Raw genomic sequence first — 18,384 nt, forward strand, 5'->3', positions numbered from 1 at the left:
CTTCCAGTTGGGGTTGGTGAGAAAGTCATCCAAGGTAGGGAACCCGAGAGGGGCAACTGGTCTTGAGGAATAGGACACACTCCTGGCATTAGGATCTTTAAGACTGAGATTCCTACAAGACATCATGGCACAGATGTCTGATTGACAGTTGGAAATCAGGTCCTGGGCCTCAGACAGGTCAAGGTCTGACACACAACACAAAATTAATAGCTAAAGGCTTGGGAGCAGATGAGATTGTCCAGGGACAAGATATGAGGATGAAGAGAACCCAGAACAAGATCCTGGGAAACCTCTGGGTTTAAAAAGTGGATGGAGGGGCCAGCCCTGTGGCCAAGTGGTTAAGTTCGTGCGCTCTGCTTTGGTGGCCCAGGGTTTTGCTGGTTCAAATCCTGGGTGCGGACATGGCACTGCTCATCAGGCCACACTGAGGGGGCATCCCACATACCACAACTAGAAGGACCCACAACTGAAAATACACAACTAGGTACCGGGGGCTTTGGGGAGAAAAAGGAAAAATAAAATCTTAAAAAAAAAAAACAGTGGATGGAGGGACTGGCCCCATGGCCTAGTGGTTGTTTGGCACGCTCCGCTTAGGCAGCCCAGGTTCAGTTCCCTGGCATGGACCTACACCACTCATCAGTGGCCATGCTGTGGTGGCAACCCACATACAAAATAGAGGAAGATTGGTGCAGATGTTAGCTCAGGGCAAATCTTCTTCAAGCAAAAAGAGGAAGATTGGCGACAGATGTTAGCTCAGGGTGAATTTTCCTCAGCAAAAAAAAAAAAAGAAAAAACAAAGCAGATGGAGGGAAGGGCCCCAGTACATGGCTGGGCAGGTGGAGGAACAGTGGGGATGGTGTTCAGGCTACTGGATGGAGAACTGACTGAGGTGGGAAGAAGCAAGGCAGCTCCTCCTCGGAGACAGGCGTGGGCGATAATGTGACCAGTATGCAGACGCAGGAAAGGCCTTTGGTGACTTCTGTTTTCTTGCTGTGGCAGAAGATCCTCGGCTGTGAGTGAGGACAAAGGAGGTTTTGGGGCGGCAGCTACAACAACAGGATGAGTCCAAGGTTACTGAGGAGTGTATGAGATTGATAGAAATCAGGAAGATTTAGGAGGTGGGAGAGCCCAAGCCGGAAGGGGCTGAGGAAGGTGAAGATAGATTTGAAGGGGAAGTTGGCCCTCTAGGGTCAGACAGATGTGGTTCAAATCCCAGCTTGGCCGCCTGAGAGCTGGGTCCCTGCCTCCTCATCTGTAAAAAGGGCAACAGTTTGCCTCACTGGGGAGTTGAGGGACTATAGGAGATGAAATGTGTAAATGCTCAGTGCAGTGCTGTCCTGTCACAGCACTCAGCTACTGGTGAGTATTCTCATTGTTGTTGCCCAAGGATGCCCAGAGTTGACAGCCAGTGAGCAGAGGAGGGAAGAGGTGGGGGCAGGAATGGGACCATCGGAACGGGATACCAATAAGAATTTTGGTGCAGAATGTGGGCTCCTCTGCCCAGGCCTCTTTCCCCAGGCACTGGAAGGATATGATGGAGGCACTGAGATCCCAGTACCAGGCCCTGGGGAAGGCTAAGGGGTGCTGGAGGGTGGCGCAGTTCTGCCCCTGCTGCAGTGCCCAGGCAGCCCCAGCACCACTTTCCTCTGGGTCCTGGGAGCACAGAGCTCCAGCCAAGACCACTGCTGGGAGGCAGCAGCTGTTGTTGGAAAGGAAGGCACAGGTCCGATGGAGATAAGAAAACTATGCCTACAAAACTATGTGGGCAGCAGTGTGCAGTGACAACTTGTGCTTGGGAAGGCCAATACAAACAGGGAAAGATCTTGCTGCAGGAGGAGCTGAGGAACAGGGGTCTCTGTATCTGCACAGAAGGCAGGAGATGCGGTCCTGCATGACCCCTGTGCAGGTGGAGGTAGCTACGGAGCTAGGATGGAATCGTGATTCCTAAGGGCGTTAATAAATCTGTTCTGCCTTTGAAAAAGGCTACCCTGGCTTCTCCCCAGGCAGGTGCAAAACTTGTTTGAAGGCTCTCCTGAGAAGGATCTCCTACTCTTAAAGGGAAGCCTTGTTGAGAGCAGAGGTTCTTAATCTCAAGGGCACATTCAAGTCACAGGGGAGCTTTAGAACCACTTCTGTCTGGGGCCCATCCCCAGAGAGTCTGATTTAAACGGTGTCTGTGCATCCTGTTCATTGGGAGCATTAAGAAACAGCATCTGCTCACTTAAATGAGCCAAGGTGAGGAGCAACTTCTGCCAAAAAAGTAAAGAGGGGCACACATTATAAAATTTCAAAACAGAAAGAGATCATATTTACCTGAGTATTTAGTCACCTTTCTTGAGTATATGTGCCTCCTGAAGAAGGAGCAGAGGACTTATAGTTAATGAGAGGAGCGAAAAAAGGGAATTGTGGTAAGTCCTTGTCATTTGTTTCATTTGCTCATCATTCAAAAAGCATTTACTGAGCACCTGCTGAGTACAAGAGACTATTGGTGTACATGCTTCTGCATGCTGTGAAGCTACAACCAACCCCCCACCTCCCCAGCCTTGCCCAATGAGCCTGACATGTTTCCACTGAGGAGTTGGTCACAAACTCCCAGGACAGAAATCAGTCCTGTCTGGGCCTGGCTTTGATTCTCCCCTTGTCTTGCCAACAGCCATCCTCACCCCACCTGGGCTGGAGGTCAGCAACGATGGCTTCCACCTGGTTATTAAGCTGGAAGACCTTGGGCCGCAGTTTGAGTTCCTTGTGGCCTACTGGAGGAGGGAGCCTGGTGCCAAGGTGAGACTTCCGGCCTTGGCCTTTGAGTCAGGCTTCAGGAAATGAGCCCGAGGGGTGGGTGAGGGAAGTGGGCCCTGCAGTGCTCACCGTCTGGGGGCGGCCTGGGTGAAGGGTGAGAAAGGAGAGAGGGCAGTAGGCTGACAATCCTCCTCTTCAAAGAATGGCCTTGGTCCAACCCAGGCCTTGGCTGGGAGCCTTCTCAGGCCAGATTTGCTGAAGTATGGGGGCTGCCTCCTTCCCTAAACTCTAACATGGTTGGATCCCAATACTTTTTCAATGCATTTCTTCTCCTTCATCAGCCTGTCTTCTCAGCCATTCTCCCTGGCATGTTTAGGGGCAGCAAACCAGGGTGCTCAAGATCAACTGGATGATTTCAAAAGTGTATGAAGCTGGCACAAGCCTCTTGAGGGTGTTTCTGGGCAGGGTGCAGAAGTTGGGGTGGAGAGCCAGGAGGTGACTTACAAATAAACTAATCTAATTATGAGCCAATGGGCCACCCAGAATGCCTCGATGGGGTGCCGCCCCTCCCTGTGAGGTTGCCCTAGGCTGGGATGGGCGGGAGGCCAGCTCTCCCAGAGGGAATGGCCAAACAAGCAGCAGCAGCAGAAGGGGTGGAGCTTGAGCAGGAACTAGGGGCAGTTAGACCCATGGAGGCCCAGTCCAAGGTGATATGGTGGCAAGGCCCACCCCAGTCAGCACAAGGAAAAATAGGCTTTATCCTAAGGATTAATATGGTACAAGAAGGGGATCTCACAGAATCTATGGACAGAGCTGGATCAGAGCCAGGCTGCAGCACAGCCTCACTCACCCAGGGACCCTCGCCTGTGAGCCTTGCTTCCTTCTGGTGGGTCCTGTCCCCAGCTTACTCCAGGCCTTGATCCCTCGTTGCTCCTTTCTACCCATGCCTATGGCTGTGACTCCCCAGTCCCTCTAGGCCTCTCAGGCCTAACTCCCCCTCACATGTTTTCTCCCCTTTGTCCCTGCTTCTAGCTCCAGGTACTCAGTGTCCCAAGACCAAATTCCTAGGAGAGTTGTTCTGGTTGGTCCTGCTCATTTTATCAGGCTAAGCTTAGGGGTCACTGCAGGCTGCTGGCCGGCCTCTGGTGGGCCTTTCAGACAAAGGATATCCTTGACCTCAGAGCAGTATTAGGGAAACAGGGACATGCCCTACCACCTACTCATCAGGGGCTGTGGGTTGGGTAGCTTCCCCTGGAAGGTGGGGCAGGCAATAATAATAGTTTCCAGTATTTACTCCTGCTGGGTCAAGGCTCAATGGTAGGACAAGGCATTGCCAGCCATGCAGATGGAGTGATGTGAGGGACAGATCAGGCGATGGGCAGGGGGGAGCATATAGCTCGCTCAGATTCTTTGGGAGCAAGCCCACTCCCCACGTTTGGTAATTGGTGGGGCCGGTGCTGAAAGAGGAGCCTGTACCCTGAGTCATCTGGGCTTGGCCCAGACAAGCCTCCACAGGTTCAGATGTGGAGCATGGGCCTCAGCAGGTGGGTGGGGGTGGAGGAGTGTACAGATGGATGCACAGACGGGTGGACGGATGGATGCTTGGGGAAGCACAGCCCACCTGCTCCATTGCTCCTGTGCACTGATCCCCCCTGGGAGCAGTGGCCATGCCAAGGCCCTGGCTCAGTCAGATTTCTGACCTTCAGGTCTCTGCCCAAATGTGACCTTATCAGAGAGGCCTTCCCTAACCATGCTGGTTAGTGCCTCCCCATCACTCTGCCTCCTTGCCCTGCCTCCTCTTTCTTCACAGCCCTTACCACCACCTGCCATGTATCATGTACATATCTGTCTCCCCATGTGAGCTCCATGAGAGCAGGCACTGTCTGTTTTGTTCAATGCTATGTCTCAGTGCCTACAACAGAACCTGGCACATAGTAGGTGCTTAATAAATAAAAATAAATGAATGAGTGAGAGGGAACATTTTACATGCATCCCGGAAAGGAAATATCTTCAGCTTTCCTTCCCTGGCTCTTCTTGCCCTTTCCTGTCCTGTGTCCCTTGGGATGTAACTGTTTTCTGGTCTCCTCAAGGAGCACATCAAAATGGTGAGGAACGGGGGTGTTCCAGTGCTCCTGGAAACTGCAGAGCCAGGAGCTGCCTACTGTGTGAAGGCCCAGACATTCGTGAAGGCCATCGGGAGGCACAGCGCCTTCAGCCAGGCAGAGTGTGTAAAGCTGCAGGGTAAGGATGGCCTGTGTTCCCTGGAGCCCCGCACAGATGACAGCCCTTTCTGATGGATGCTCAGCTGCCTGTCGGGTTCCTTTGGTTCTGAGTCTCCTGTTGGTTTCACTGACCTGCCCCCCAGGCTGGGTGGGTGCCTGTGGAAGGTGTGCTTCACTCTAACTCCTCTGGAGGTGAGAGTCCACCCTGGGCCGGGGCGGGGCTCACTTGAGCAGCTGTCTGGAACACTTTCCCCCTGAAAGCTCCCTAGGCCTGAGACCAGGGGCTGCAAGGCTCCTTTACCAGATGGCAACTGCCTGAGAATCACAGGGGGGTTGCCAGAGAGGCAGCCAGGGGATGCGAGTCATTCCTTGTGAGCAGGCACCCCACTGTACGTCGCAGCTGCTTTCAGCTGGAAGGGACCTCATGAAAGTCTGTAGAATCCTCTTGTTTGACTTAATTTTTTCCCTTGAATTTTTTTTGTGGTCTAAAAACCTACAATGTTTAAAAACCCTTTGAAAAGAAACAGTATAAAACCCACACATCCCATGATTCTGCCACTCAAACACCACTAGGGACATTTCTGTGTATAACTTTTTAGTCTTTAAAGAAATTATTATTTTAAATATTTAGTGCTTTCCCCTGGTTCAAAAATATGATAAAATACACATGAAACTTTCTAATTCTCTTTCCAATCCTTATAATTTCCATTCCTCCTCCATAGGTATTAGCTTCTTGTATATTCTTCTAAAGACTTTTAAATGCACATACAAATAAATGAGAATATATTTATATATATTTCCCTTCTTTTTAAAACAAATGGTACCATACTGTAGACACTGTTCTGGGTCCTGCCTTTTTCACTTTATATGTCTTGTAGATTTTTCCATATCTATAAAGAACTTCTTCATCCTTCTTTATGGCTACATAGCATTCCATTGTGTCTTTATACAAGTAATTTAACTTGTCCCCTATTGATGGGCATGTAGTTTTCCCCCAATATTTCACTATTAGAGCCAATGCTTTAATTAATTACTGTGTACACAGATCATTTTGCTGGCGTGTGTATATCTGAAGGATAAATTCCTGGAGGTTGACTTGCTTGGTCAGAGGCATACACATTTGAATTTTGACTGCTGTTCCCCAATTGCCCTCCAAAGGAGTGTTATCCTTCCATCACTGCCCACAGGGAGACACATGTTGTAAGCGGAGTGCACATACACTGTGTACCTGCTTTTTCACAAATATCATATCCATAATATTTTCTATGTAGATTCTCTGATTACCATTTTATACTACTTTTTAAAACAACGTAAATCCAGCTTATTAAAGAATTCATACAACACAGAAGTATATAAAATAAGAGGTACATGTTCTCCATTGTCCCCACACCACTCAAGAGGTTCAGGATGTTTGGCATTGAATCTTCCAGCCGGGGTGTGGTACCAGTACTCACAGGCACAAATGGGACTATATTGTGCTCGCTATTCTGTCGCTTGCCTGTCTCCACTTACTAGTATATTGTGAACACCTTTTCATGTCGGTACGTATGGATCTACCTCATTTTTAAAGAAGCTGCATAATAAGCTAATACATAGATGTGCCAAAATATATGGAACCATCCCCCTAGGAAAAGGTATATTCTGTGCTTTCCAGGCTCTTACCACTACAAACCATGCTGTAGTGAACAAGCTTGTAGGTATCCTAATTCTCATTTTAATGTCTAAATTCCTAACTGATCACGCTGATGTCCCATGATATATTAAATCATCTCCTACTTGGTGATATTTAGATCATTTCCCTGTTTTAGATCATTTCCATTTGCTTTTGAAGATGGTGCTCATTGATTGATTGATTCATTCATTCAAGGAATACCTATTGAGCATTAACTAGGTGCCAAGTGTGGCCACATCACTGGGACACACTCAGGGAAGTCCTGCTGTCATGGAACTTACCCTCTAGTTGGGGAGATAGGCTACAAACAAGTAAACGAAGGAGATAATTCCCTTGGTGGCATGTGCTATGAAGAACATATTCCAAAGCATGCCTGGAGGTGGTGGGGGTGCAGAGAGGTAGATTGGTTACAAGGCTGTTGCTCTAGTCCAGATGTTGCTATGAACTGCTTTATGCATGTAATTGTTTCCTTCCTTGGAATTATTTTTTGGAATCCAATCATAGGAGTGGATGAAAGGATATGAACCTTTGTTTATCTCTTGATGTGTACTTCCAAAAGATTCTCCAAAAGCACTGAAAGAAACATATGAAAGAAACATAAGGAAAAGCACATATGTGGCTGGGGGCCACATATGTGAGACCAGCAGCTTCTCTGCAGTCTCATTGGCTGTGCCTCCCTGAACTTTGCGGTGAGTGGCCCAGCCCAGAGGGGCTGATGAGTTGTTCGAGGTTACATAGAACAGAGAGAGGGGAAGATAACTCATCCCCCTTCCACATCTCCAGACGCTCAGACCTGGCACTTTCTGATACATTTACTTAGTAGAATGCTGGTGGGCTTTGGAGCCAGCCATATCTGAGTGACCTGGCGGTATGTCACTCAACCACAGTAGGGGCTTAGATATATCATAGTTATTTTGTGATGGCTTTCTGAACTCAGGATTTTCCCCCATAATATGAATCGAGGCCAAGAGCAAATTGTGAAACACACTTTGTTTTCAGTTACCGCCCAGCTCCCTTCTGTGCTGTTCTCTTTCAGCACCTCCCCCTCATCCTGCCTGGGGCCTGGCACTCTGCCCCCCTGGCAGCGGTGCCAAGGTATGTGAGAACACAGCTAGTGGCTTAATAGGTGATGCTCCTCCCTTCCCTTCCTGAGAAAAAGATCCTAATCTTCCCCAGGGCTTTCTGGAAACCAAGCCTTCATCTGGATTCTAGAAAAATGGTTTTAATGGTGGTAATTTTAATCCTAGGACATACATCAAATCTCAGGATGTTGGCATCTGCCATCTTGGCCAATGTGCAGAGCCAACTCCAGGAAAGTGAGGGAGGCCCAGGATTGGAGACTTCATCTTCACTGCGGTCTCCTAAGCCTGTCCTTATCTTTTCATTTCCAGGAGAAGCCCTCTCCCTGGCGCTGGCCCTGTTTGCATTTGTTGGCTTTGTGCTGATCCTTGTGGTTGTGCCGTTCTCCATCTGGAAGATGGGCCGGCTGCTCCAGTACTCCTGTTGCCCCGTGGTGGTGATCCCTGACACCTTGGTAGTTATGTTCTTTTTTCCTTTCAGCACAACACTGACCAAATGCAGTTTGGGCCTTGGTTGGGCATGGGCACATATTTTGTGGGTCTATGAGCATTTGCACAAAGAGGGGATCAGAAGGGCTGGGAGAGACCTCCCTTCGCCAGGGAGTGGTGACCTTCCTCAGCCTCCCATCAGACCAGTGTTGCTTGCCTCCAGGACCTGGCACAGCCAAGAGAGCAGGTGTGCACAGCCCAGGAAGCTGGGCATCTCAGGAGTCATGCACAGTCTTAGCCTTCCCCACGGGCCTTCTGAGCATTCTTGGCCCCTTCTCATAGGTATAACAGCAGCTACATCCAGTAACATGTTCCAACACAACATATTCACCTCATATGCCAAGAGCCTCCTTGGTTCTCAGGTGAAGTGCAGGTTTGTGCATGTGGGAGGCACAGACTGTACTTTGCCTTTGCCCAGGGGCAGGGAGGCATTCTGGACCTGCCCAGTGACTACTTAAGATTAGGGGTCTGCAGTTGCTGTCTCAGCTCCTCACAAGCCCAGTCTCCCGAGGACACTAGACCACAGATCTGAGTCTCTAGAGTAGGGATAGGCCCTGTGTGCCCATGTCAGGGTGGAGGAAAATCAAAAGCAGGCCTCCAGCAGCTATCGCATGTCCATCTGGCTACCACCTATGTGCTCCCACCCTACCCTAGACCTCAACACAAAGCAGCGCAAACAAAACAAAACAACCACAAACAAAAACAAACCCATCGCCGTCACCTCAGGGATTCCCACAGTTCTCTCCTGGGAGGAGGCGTTAGCAGTCCCCTTCTCAGAAGCAACGAGAACCTGCAACCTATCCATTCCTGTCATTCCTTAACAGCCTGGAGTCACTCTGGAAGGAGTCAGTCTTGTGACGTCTTCATGGCCCTGAGACACGGGCCACACTCTCCCTACACAGGAGGAATACTCCTCCCTGGAACCCGGGCATCAGGACACCCCTCCACCCTGCTATCCAGTCAGCTCTCCTCTTCCAGTACTTCCAGGTGGTCATAACTTGAGCTGACACTGGGACAGAGTTAGGCACCAGGCATCGTTCTAAGGCTTTACATATATGGACCCATTTCATTTCCCTTCTTCATAATGCTTACCCATGTACTTTCATCAAGTCCCCCCTCCAGCCCACCCTGAATGACCACATGGTTACCACCAAACATAGAGGCGATGTGGTGTCTCAAACATGGGGGACAGAATGGCCTCATTCTCCTTCAGCAAGAATTTGAGGGGCTCAAATTTCCCTGAAGCATAAAAGGAGGTGTATTCTGCAGTTGTTGGGGTAGCATATTATAAATATCAGTTGGGTCAAAATGTTTGATAATATTGTTCAGACTTTTTTGTATAGTTCTATTAGTTATTGAGAGTGAGACAAAATCTCCAACTATGAGCGTGGATCTGTCTGTTTCTTCTTTGATGTCAATTTTTCTTTCCTGTGTTTTGACGCCCTGTTTTAGGCGCACATATACTTATGACTGGTATGTCTTCCTGAGTAATTGAGTCTTTTATCGTCATGAAATGTCCCTTTTTATCCCTGGCAATATTCCTTACCCTGATATCAATATAGCCCTTTTTTGTTTACTGTTTGTATGGTGTAGCTTCTTTGCATATTTTTATTTTAAACTTACCTGAGTCCTCATATTTAAAGTGTGTCTCTTGTAGCAACATATAGTTGGTCTTTTTTTTTGTTTTTGTTTTGGTATAAATCCACTCCAACCATTTTTACCATTTAATTGGAATGTTTAGTCCATTAACACTTATCTCTTGTCCTCCCACTTTCTAACTTCTGTGTTTGCGCCCCTTTCTGCTTTCTGGTTCTTCAAGCCAGTAAGACTGTCACTGTTCGTGGCATCAAGAGAGACCTGCCCTCAGACAAGAACTGTAAAAACTGGGAAGCTCACCCAGTGACATTCTCTTTGGCCAGGTGTCAACTTTTGGTTGCTCTCCAGTGACTCAAGGAAATGGGTTTCACATTTTGGTCAGTTTTTGAAGTTGTCACCTGCAGGAGGATTGGTCTGACTGGTGCCCCTCTGCTATAAGTAGAAGTGGAACTCTGCAATCAAAGAGGTGTGCCTGAGCCAAGCCAAAATGATGACAATGGTGGGGGAGCATTCCCGGTTTGGGCAGGTCACTGGCTCTTCTCTTCTACACATGGTGATGATCTCAGCCTTCCTCAGCTGGACTCCATCAAGTTGTCATCCTTTGTGGTTTTCCTCTCAACTGTCACCCATGCTTACCCTCTACACACAGGCCATTTCATTCCTAACACCCTCCCCGTTTTTCCCTCTTCTGGTCCTGCATTCAGCAGCCCAGCAGAGTTTCCTCTCCACCTCAGGATCAGGGGCCCTAGGATCCTTCTAAGACCCAGTGTCTTGTGAGTGAGCAACAGAGTAAAGAGCCAGGAAGGGGGCCAGCCCTGTGGCTGAATGGTTAAGTTTGTGTGCTCCGCTTCAGTGGCTGGGGTTTCACTGGTTCAGATCCTGGGTGCGGACCTGGCACCACTCATCAGGCCATGCTGAGGTGGGGTCCCACATAGCTCAACTAGAAGAACCTACAACTAGAACATACAGCTATGCACTGGGGGGCTTTGGGAAGAGAAAGGAAAAAAAAAGATCGGCAACAGATGTTAGCTCAGGGCAAATCTTAAAAAAATAAATAAATAAAGGGCCAAGAAAAGACCACGTAAAGGGTCAATTCCTTGTAGCATTTCAGGTGCACAAGAAGAGCCCTCAAATGGCACGAACTCCTGGGAATCCTAATGCATTATGGGCCACACCCTAAAAATACCTTTGCAGAAAACCAAACAACTTAGATGAGACCAGAGACAAGCAGATTCTATGAGAGTGTGACCAGTTTCATCCATGGATGGTAGATGCCACTACCTGTGACTACCTTTTGCTTCTCTCTTCTCCTTTACCATCCTTCCCACATTGTTCCAGGATCAGCTCCTGCATTCACTCCTTTCCATAATGCTTTTAATTTTTATTCTGTTCCTCCCTAGATTTTTAGGGTGGCCCATTTCTCTGAGTATATGCATTTCTCACAGGGCTGTGTGAGAAATAGATCACTAGTGTCCATTAAATCCCAAACCAATTCTGGAGCTGTACATCACAACCGCCGTCTCCCCCTCTCAGCCTTGACTCCAGCACAGCCTCGCTGAACTTCAATATTCGTGTAGTTATAGATAATCCTCCAAACTATTAAAAAGCAACTTCCAGCCATCCTTGCAAAATCCAATTAAACCATGAAAAATTACCAAGTGGAAATCCTTGACAACTCTTCAAAAAGCCCTATTGAGTTTGTAAGTGTTTAATTTATATATTTGGATTAAACATTTCATGTCTACATCTATAATTTTACAGTTGGTGATGGTTGCACTCTGCAATATAACACTAAGAAAGCCTTTTCATTCAAGTTTATATCACCAAGTAACAGTCTAAAGCAGAAATATACATGCAAAGAAAATTATATTAAGACTGCTCAGTGTATAGACCCTCCTTTAAAATATAATTTCTTTTCCTTGTCTTTCATCCATAATTGCTTCATGGGGATGGAGGCTTAGGTGCTAACAGTCTTTCTTTCCTTTCTGTGACTCACTGTATTCTTTCTCTTCTTGCTGTCATGTTCCACTGTGGGTAGCAAGCATGACGATGACCCTACGTTAGTCATTCTTCAATGGACCATCCCAAGTATGACTTTGGTGCTTCATAGAAAGTAGAGTTTGTGAGCTCAGATGCTGCTGGGGCCCTGATAGGTACAAACGAAAAAAAAAAAGAAGAGAAAAAAGAATGTGCAGTGCAATGAACGTAATTCCACGGGTAGAGATGATGGGCTACTTCTCAGCTCCAGCAGTTACTGCCAAGAGGGAACGTGAGCCAGCGCAACCAGATCTCCAAGTTTTAAATGAGAAACCAGAAATCCATACTTTTACGAGAAATCTCCTGATTTTTAAATGTTGAAAACTAACTCAAATAAAAAAAATGTCAGCTGAGCCTTGCTTGAAAGTTTGTTCTAACCCATGGGACAACAGTTTTGCCCCTTCTGAAGTTCTGAGATTATGCTGTTTTACTCTAATGTTCTAGAACGACGCCATCCAATACAGCAGCCACTAGCCATATGTGGCTATTGGGCACTTGAAATGTGGCTAGTCGAAACTGAGAGGTGCTGTAAATATAAAATACACAATGGATTCTGAAGACTCAGTACAATAAGAGAATATAAAATATTTAAATGTTTTTATATTGATTATCTGTTGAAATATTTATTTTTTGATAAAATATATTATTAAAATTAATTTCACCTGTTTCTTTTAAAAATGTGCTACTAGAGAATTTTAAATTGCATATGTAGCTCACATTATATTTCCCTTAGACAGGGATCCCCTAGAATCTAAAAGATAGTCAGGTATCACGACTGCAGATTTAGGTAGCCAGGGTCCTGAGAACCTGAAGGGACCAGCAGCAGTGGATCGGTGGCGGGCTCCACACTGACACCCACACTCCGTGAGCCCTGCTTGCCCTTTGTTCTTTCCCAGTATTTGCCGTGGACCCTGAGAGTAAACCCCTGCCACGCCTCTTTACAAACAAGGAGCAAGGGGAACTGACTCAATGAAGCTGATGTGTCCTGGGCACTGAGGTGGAGGAACCATTGTGCCTGTTGATGTCTGCGCCCATGTCCCACCCTTTGGAGTAATGACAGGAAGGGCTGTGGGAGATGAATTGCCAAAGAACCTAGTGAATTCGGTGGAGGTGATCTGGCTAGTGACGGTTGGGAGAGTCCCTCTGAAAAGCTGATGTCTGCATTTTTACAGCCAGTTATGATCAGGTATTGGGGTTGCTGGTAGGAACATGAAATATGAGTGGGAAGGAACTCTCATTTATGGAGTGCCATCTCTGGACTGGGCACCTGCCAGGTGCTGTCTGTGGAGCACCTCAGACCAGGTCCTTATTTTCAGAGCTCTCTGGTGGAAGAAGCTCGGATGCTTTTGACTAGACAGTCTGGGCTTTTGTGGGGTAGGGGACCAGAGAGAGGAGTGCCGAGGAAGCAGGGCCCAAGAGATCTGCTGGTCAGCGCACTGGGAGATGATCTCACTAAATCTTGGAAACCCCGATCTAGGGGTTAGAATTGCCTTTGGGCTTTTTTGCTGTTCAAAAGTTAGTTAATCAGATAGTTGGGATTTTTGTGATGTTCTGTTCAATTACTACTGCATCTAATGAATATTTATGAAAATTATTTTTCAGAAAATAACCAATTCACCCCAGAAGTTAATCAGCTGCCGAAGGGAAGAGGTGGAGGCCTGTGCCACAGCCATGCTGTCTCCTGAGGAGCTTTTCAGGGCCTGGAGCTAGCAGGCCGGGAAGGGCCCCGGGAAGCTGAGAAACCTGGTCTGCGTGACACAGAGCCGTGAGGGGAAAGGCCGTGTGTCTGTTTTCCTCCCTGGACAAGGGACAAGAGACGTAAGAATACCCCGTTGTGTCCAGGTCTAGAACTCTCAGAGGCAGACAGCACTGAGTGGGGGTCAGGAGATGTGACGTCTAGAACTGGATCTATGTGCCATTCACTAGCTGAATGACCCTGGGGAAAGTGACTTAGTTTCTCTCGTCCTCAGTTTTCTCATCTGAGAAAATGGGGAGATTAATCATACAGCTGTTAAACCACATATACATATATATCTCCATACATATCTCTCTAGCACCTGCAGAGCTGTAGGGAAATTAGTGATGGCGTGATTGGTCCAGCTTTCTGAAGAGTGTGTGACAGGAATGATCAATGACTCTATACACTGATTGGCTTGGAGAACCCACTTTCCCAGCGGAAACCTTGAGGAGGAGGGAAGGATGGTTACAGTGCTGTTGATTTCACTTCAAGCCAAATGCCTGCGCAGAGGCGAATGGCTCAGCCAGCTCCACAAGACTGGCCTGGAGGGAGGCCGCAGCCCCACTGAAACAGCCCCCTCAGGAATTCACACAGGGCCCACCTCTAGAAGCCTCTCCTGCCCCCCTCCCCCACCAGGTGAGGAAGAGAGTCAGGAAAAGAGTCATTCAGAGATGGGACGGAGGGAGACAGTTTCTTGAGGGGTCAAGGGATTGATGGGCAAGGCCTGTGCTTCCCTCCTTATGCCCCAACCCCTCCAAGCTCTGGAGCCTCTGGGCTCGGTTGTCTCCACCCCCACTTCCTGGGCCCCTTCCAGCCAGCCCAGAGGTGGGGACAATCTAACTGCTTCAGTCAGGTGTTTCCCATGCAAGATAGAGGTCCACAACCCTCTCTCCACCTGGTGGGGGCTCAAGTAGACAGAAGGTGGGCTCTTTCCAGGAGGATGTTTGCTGAAGAGCTTTTCCTTTGTGCACTTCTATATTGTTTGACTCTTTCATGAAGAGTATGTGTTATACAGAATTTTATATCTGCCTCAAATAAAGACTATATTACTACACTGGTCCTCACCCTCTCTCTTCTCTCTTCCCTGAGCCTTCACCGGGGGCCACCATCCCTCTGTCATCTGTCCAGGCCCAGAACCCAGAAATGACCCCTGACTTTCTTCTGCTTGAGTCCCTCTCACAATTAGTCCCAGTGCCCATCCATTCTTGCTGGCATATATAAATACACAGAAATTTCTCTCGATTATTCTGTTGTCTTCCCATGTCCCCCACACGCATTTATTGAGGCCCAATCATGCAGGAGACATTGTGCTAGCCCCTGACAGTAGAGGGGCTGCCTCCGCCATAGCGGGTTATTCCCTCTCTCCTGGGGCACTTATATCCTGACTCCCCAAGCCTCCTCCCCTCCCCTCGGATTTACCCCCATCACCTGGCCCTTTACACCGGGACTCTCTAATGAGTGAAAAGAGGCAACAACAGGACAACAGGAAGACTGAGCATCTGTTGCAGTCCTTGCTATTGTTCAACCCAGGAGGGTACCCCCGACCTTAGAATCGAGCCCAGCTTTCTTAGTCCTGCATTCAGGGGACAACTGCCAGGGTCCAATGAATAAAAATGCTTGCTCCATGAGGCTTACATTCCGAAGAGGGAAAAAGGGAAACAGTAATAATAAAGTAATACAAAATAAAATAATAATAGTAACTATTTTATTAAGTGAATTGACTAGTATACTGGGAGTTTCTAAGTCCTGTGGACAATGAAAAGGCAGAGCAGAAAATGGGGGTGGGGCAGGTTGCAGCCTCCTCTGCAGGCACGTGAATGCAAGCACCGGAACCACAGGCTGCCAGGAAGCCGCAGCACAGCCACACAGGCTGGGGATCACGAGCGGCTCTAGGACAGAGCAATCTGGCAACAAGTCCTTAGGAGTATGCAGCCTAAAACAAAAACTTTAGTCAGTATTTGTACTGTTTGTATTGACAGTGTATATATATTTTTTGAGCTATTCTCTTGAGTTGTCAGAGGAAGTGAATAATTACGTTTATTTTGATAGAGATCTAGATTTCAGGCTTAGTGAAAGGGAAAGCCAATCATAGACTCAAAAATTTGAGTAGGAGCAGTGTACTGTTAGAACTGAATTGAACCCAACATGAAGTCATACCTTTATAAAACATTTAATTAAAAACATATTTCCTTTTTGACTTTTTTCCATCAAAACGGTCCAGTAGTAATGCTACTCCATAAAGCACCCTAATGCCCAGATTTTGGTTTCTAATGCTATTTTTCTCTCAGAAGGAGCCAGGATTTTTGGAGCAATGTCTGATTCCACATTCTGTCTGGGCTGGAAGGGCATGAAGCGATCAATCCCAGAACACCCACACCTTGCTGGGCTAGAAACAAAGCTTTAAATAATCGGGTCATTCAAAATTACACCAGCATCACTCTAAAAGGGCTCCCACCCGCCAAAGTTGGGACAATGTGAGGATCAAAAGGAGAATACTGGCTGATATCAATTGACACAATAAATTTGAAATGTCAGGAGTCCATAAGGATACACAAAAAGAGCAAAAGCTAATACAACGCATTCTCAAAGAGGAATAGAATGCATTTCTACTGAGTCTTGTTATTTAATCGTGTTGGGCTTATTGACTGCGTCAATGAAGAATACTAGGAAATGTGAACCAGGAAAGGTAAATACACCAGTCCGAAGGCATTCTCCCCCCAACCTGAGCGCCTGCAACCGCCTCCTGCCCGGGCGCTGCGCTTCCAGTCTCTCCGCACTTACCTGTCTCCGGTCCCGCGGGGATTCCGCCGCCCGTTCCTTTCTTTTTCTCTTCGGAGGTTTCTTAGATTCCGTCTGTCTGGCCACTGTGTTACTCCTTCCCATCTCTTTAAAACAAAGAAACGTTTTTGTCTTATTTTGGGTGTGCTCTATTTGATAGGGAAACTTTCTGTGCGTGCAAACCTCTCCGTTTCTCTTGAATCCGGCCTGACTCGAATTTCAGGGAATTTTCGCAGCTTCTGGAGCCCACCAGGAGGGGGACCTCATGACGTCCACGGGTGTCTGGCGCCACCTTGTGTTGAGTGCTGGAAAAATTCCTTCTTCCGTTCCCACTCCCAGCAAACACCCTGGGCTTCCTAGAGACGGAAAAAGCTCGGACAAGTTTGCCGGAACGAGAACTCAATTACGAAACTTCCACGGGGTCGGCCCCTAGCAAACCTCCGCTGTCACTGGTGGCTTTAGGGTTAGTGGCCACCATTTTCCCGCTTGTGCTCTGTCTCCAGCATTTCCTTAGGGGTTTCGCTGCCCACCCAGCTATCCCTTCCCACGGGGTCCTTGGCCTCTGCCTCACTCTCCTGTCTATCCTCTTCCCTCTGTGCTGCCCTTCCCTACCTCTTAAAATAAGAATTTTCAGGTAGTTTTTCCTCTGTGTCTTATTTCTTGCCTATCCCTGGGCTAGACTGACTTTCTGGGGGTGCTCCTCAGGACACGGTTCATGAGGGGGAATCAGTTAAACCATTGCGGCGCCTAGGCTGTGAAATCTGGAACTGGCACACTGGAGATGACCCAAGTTACAGTTTTCTCTTGCTGGCTCCTGGGACCCTCGGCTCCTCAAGCATCTAACAAAAAACCCTGGAAAAACCCATCCTTGCCAGAGGTGGGAGCACGCACAGGAGGGAGCAGCAGGCTCACACGCGGAAGAGACAGGCCTTCCTGCTTCCCCCAGTCAGAGGCTGCAAGCCCTGGAGAGGCTGTAAAACCCCCTCGGAGGAAAAACCGAGCAGCCTTCTCGAACGCCTGCAAAAACCCCAAGAGCAAAAGCACAAACGCTCCTACCGTGGAGGAGGTGCAGTCCCTGTTTCCTCTATCGGACCCCACTGGGGAAATTTTTAAAAACTACCTAAAAAACTTGGCTGCTGGAAAAACTCAGTGCCTGGACAAACCTCAGTAACTTCTGCATTTTGTTCTTGTACGTAAACCACTCATCCACGAAGTGGCCACACGCCTCCAGATTTCCGGGAGGTGTCGCAGGCCGTCTACCGCATCGCCTCAGCACGAGATTAAGCCTGCAAACCACACCTTGGTTTCTAGCCTTAGGAGATCAGACCCCAGAACTCAGGCCCCCTGATGTCATCCCACCTGCATTAACCTGGTGGAGGGCTCTCCCAGGTGAGGCCAGTTTCACTGAAGTTAACCCTCCACGGTCTCACCTGCACTTTTGAGTGCGGCAGTTGGAAATTGATCAAAATGCAACAGCCCTCAGATTAAGCCTGGATCATGAGGGCCGATGGGGTGGAAGAATTACTGTATTTTAAACGAAAGGTTTTAAGTTAGCAGACGGCAGCAAGTAGATGCTGAAATTTAAATACATGTAATGTAAGCTGCTCAGTTTTAGTTTATGAGATTTCTTTTTCAGATAAAAGAATTTGTTTCCTTCCTTCTTTCTTCCCCTCCTCCTCCTCATTCTTCTTTCTTCCTTCTCTCTCTCTTTCTTCCCTTTTAAACAAAGTTTTAAACTCTGAAGAAGTTTGGGTTGGCAGAGACAAGCCTCAAGTTGAAGACTGGTAAGAAGCTTGGGTCTGAGATGTGGTTCTAAACATGTTGCCTAAAAGCGAAAAGCTCCGGTTCTGGAGTCGTGTGTGGTGTTGGTGGTGGCAGGGTGTGCACAGGCGGTGGGGCCCACTCTTCTCTTTGGCTAATGACTCATTTTAAAAATCATTTCCCCCCTAAACCATTTATTTCAAAATTAGAGTTTTTGAATTAAATGCCATTTAAAACTTTAAAAAGGCATTAAGAATATTGATAATTGAAACCAGG

General features: G+C 47.8%; 1 protein-coding gene and 1 long non-coding RNA gene across 4 annotated transcripts in view; one reads left to right on the forward strand and one right to left on the reverse strand.

The window, feature by feature from the left end:
• The window catches only part of IL20RB (interleukin 20 receptor subunit beta), a 28,171-nt gene extending 13,548 nt beyond the window's left edge, over nucleotides 1-14,623 (forward strand). Inside the window, exons 4-7 of one of the 3 annotated variants that reach the window (XM_014731885.3) lie at nucleotides 2,654-2,778; nucleotides 4,827-4,977; nucleotides 8,022-8,164; nucleotides 13,434-14,623. In XM_014731885.3, the coding sequence (XP_014587371.1) occupies nucleotides 2,654-2,778; nucleotides 4,827-4,977; nucleotides 8,022-8,164; nucleotides 13,434-13,541 (527 nt within the window). In that variant the 3' untranslated portion in view covers nucleotides 13,542-14,623. Of the gene's footprint in view, nucleotides 1-2,653; nucleotides 2,779-4,826; nucleotides 4,978-8,021; nucleotides 8,165-9,022; nucleotides 10,858-13,433 lie in introns of those variants that run through there. The other 2 variants (XM_014731886.3, XM_014731887.3) reach the window with 2 other exon arrangements.
• A 629-nt stretch (nucleotides 14,624-15,252) lies between these two features.
• LOC106781798 (uncharacterized) lies at nucleotides 15,253-17,515 on the reverse strand. Its single transcript, XR_011427038.1, has 4 exons — nucleotides 17,404-17,515; nucleotides 16,531-16,703; nucleotides 16,351-16,454; nucleotides 15,253-15,502 (listed from the first exon to the last, which is right to left on the reverse strand). It is a non-coding gene; the product is annotated as an uncharacterized lncRNA (long non-coding RNA).
• Between the last annotated feature and the right edge of the window lie 869 nt (nucleotides 17,516-18,384).

This window comes from Equus caballus, chromosome 16 (genome assembly GCF_041296265.1).
Source record: "Equus caballus isolate H_3958 breed thoroughbred chromosome 16, TB-T2T, whole genome shotgun sequence".
Lineage (NCBI taxonomy): Eukaryota > Metazoa > Chordata > Mammalia > Perissodactyla > Equidae > Equus > Equus caballus.